We start from the raw sequence: 1,189 nt of genomic DNA, 5'->3' as shown, positions 1-1,189 counted from the left end.
TATAGTCCGTCATGTTTGTTTTTCTTCCCGCTTGCGCGTATCAGGACGCAGAATAGTGAGATTTGTTGAGAATCAGTGACGTTCAGTTCGACCTGAACGTTCGGTCGCATTTGAATCGAATATGGGTCGCATTCGAGAAAGAATCCGACCTGTGCTGTTCACACCGCCATGAAAAGATCGGATACAGGTCGCATTACGTCAAAAAAAAAAAAAAAAATCTGAATTGTGTGACTTCAGGCTGCAGAGTGACCGCAGCCTTTTTCTCTGTAGGGCTTCAACAGCAGCAGAGAGTACATCGCCACGCAGGGTCCTCTGCCCTACACAGTTGTTGATTTCTGGCGGATGATTTGGGAACAGAAAGTGAAGAGAGTTGTCATGGTTACCAACCACAYCGAAGCAGGACGGGTACGTTTTTAAAAAGCAGTTATTCAAGTGTCAAATTTTAAAGGAAGTTAAAGTACAAAATAAAAGTTAATAGGTTATTTTCCTTGTTAAATTGTAATCAAAAGGGAAATAAATTGTAGCAGAAAGTCAAACTGAATCTGAACATGAATAATGGAAATTTTATGTATTTTTTTATTTGTAGGCCAAATGTGCAGAGTACTGGCCTGGAGACCTGAAGCAGAGTCAGTATGGAGACGTGTTGGTCTCTGTAACGTCTGAACTGAAGGAACCCAACTGGACACTGAGGCAGTTTACCATCCAACAGGTACAGGACGTCACTTTAACGCATGAATACTAAAATTTAAATCTAATAAAACTCTTTTGATTTGGCCGCATAGTTGCTTTTAAAAAAATCCTTTTCTCTTTAAGAGTTTCAGTGTTTTTATGAAGTTACACATTAACTATCAGTTAATATTAATGTTTCCACACAGAAAAGAAGCTCAGAGCAACGATCAGTCAAACATTTCCACTTCACTGCCTGGCCTGACCGCGGAGTCCCTCAGGGCACAGAGGTCCTGATCCAGTTCAGAAGGATTGTGAGGCAGGACRTYGAGAGTGACGGATCAGAGGCTCCAACCGTGGTCCACTGCAGGTACCCAGTTTACCCAGTTTACCCAGTATGGTCTGTCGTTAGACTAAAGATGTTTCCAGCAACAATTAGCAAGATTTCAAGGTTGTGGCTTTTATGGACTTAAATAAACCCAGATATTTAATTTTGTTTTGCTGACCCAAACTAATGAAAACA

At 41.1% G+C, this 1,189-nt stretch overlaps 1 protein-coding gene across 1 annotated transcript in view; it reads left to right on the top strand.

Annotated features, from left to right (window-relative positions):
* Window positions 1–1,189, top strand: part of LOC103481325 (receptor-type tyrosine-protein phosphatase eta-like) — a gene marked incomplete at its 5' end in the record, with an annotated part of 4,601 nt that overhangs the window by 2,394 nt on the left and 1,018 nt on the right. The window contains 3 exons of the mRNA XM_017310686.1: window positions 271–405; window positions 587–709; window positions 876–1,061. Of these exons, the coding sequence (XP_017166175.1) occupies window positions 271–405; window positions 587–709; window positions 876–1,061 (444 nt within the window). The remainder of the gene's footprint in view (window positions 1–270; window positions 406–586; window positions 710–875; window positions 1,062–1,189) is intronic.

The sequence above is a fragment of the Poecilia reticulata genome, linkage group LG19 (genome assembly GCF_000633615.1).
Source record: "Poecilia reticulata strain Guanapo linkage group LG19, Guppy_female_1.0+MT, whole genome shotgun sequence".
Lineage (NCBI taxonomy): Eukaryota > Metazoa > Chordata > Actinopteri > Cyprinodontiformes > Poeciliidae > Poecilia > Poecilia reticulata.
Note: the sequence above shows the minus strand (reverse complement) of the source record. Positions and strands in the feature narration are given on the sequence as shown.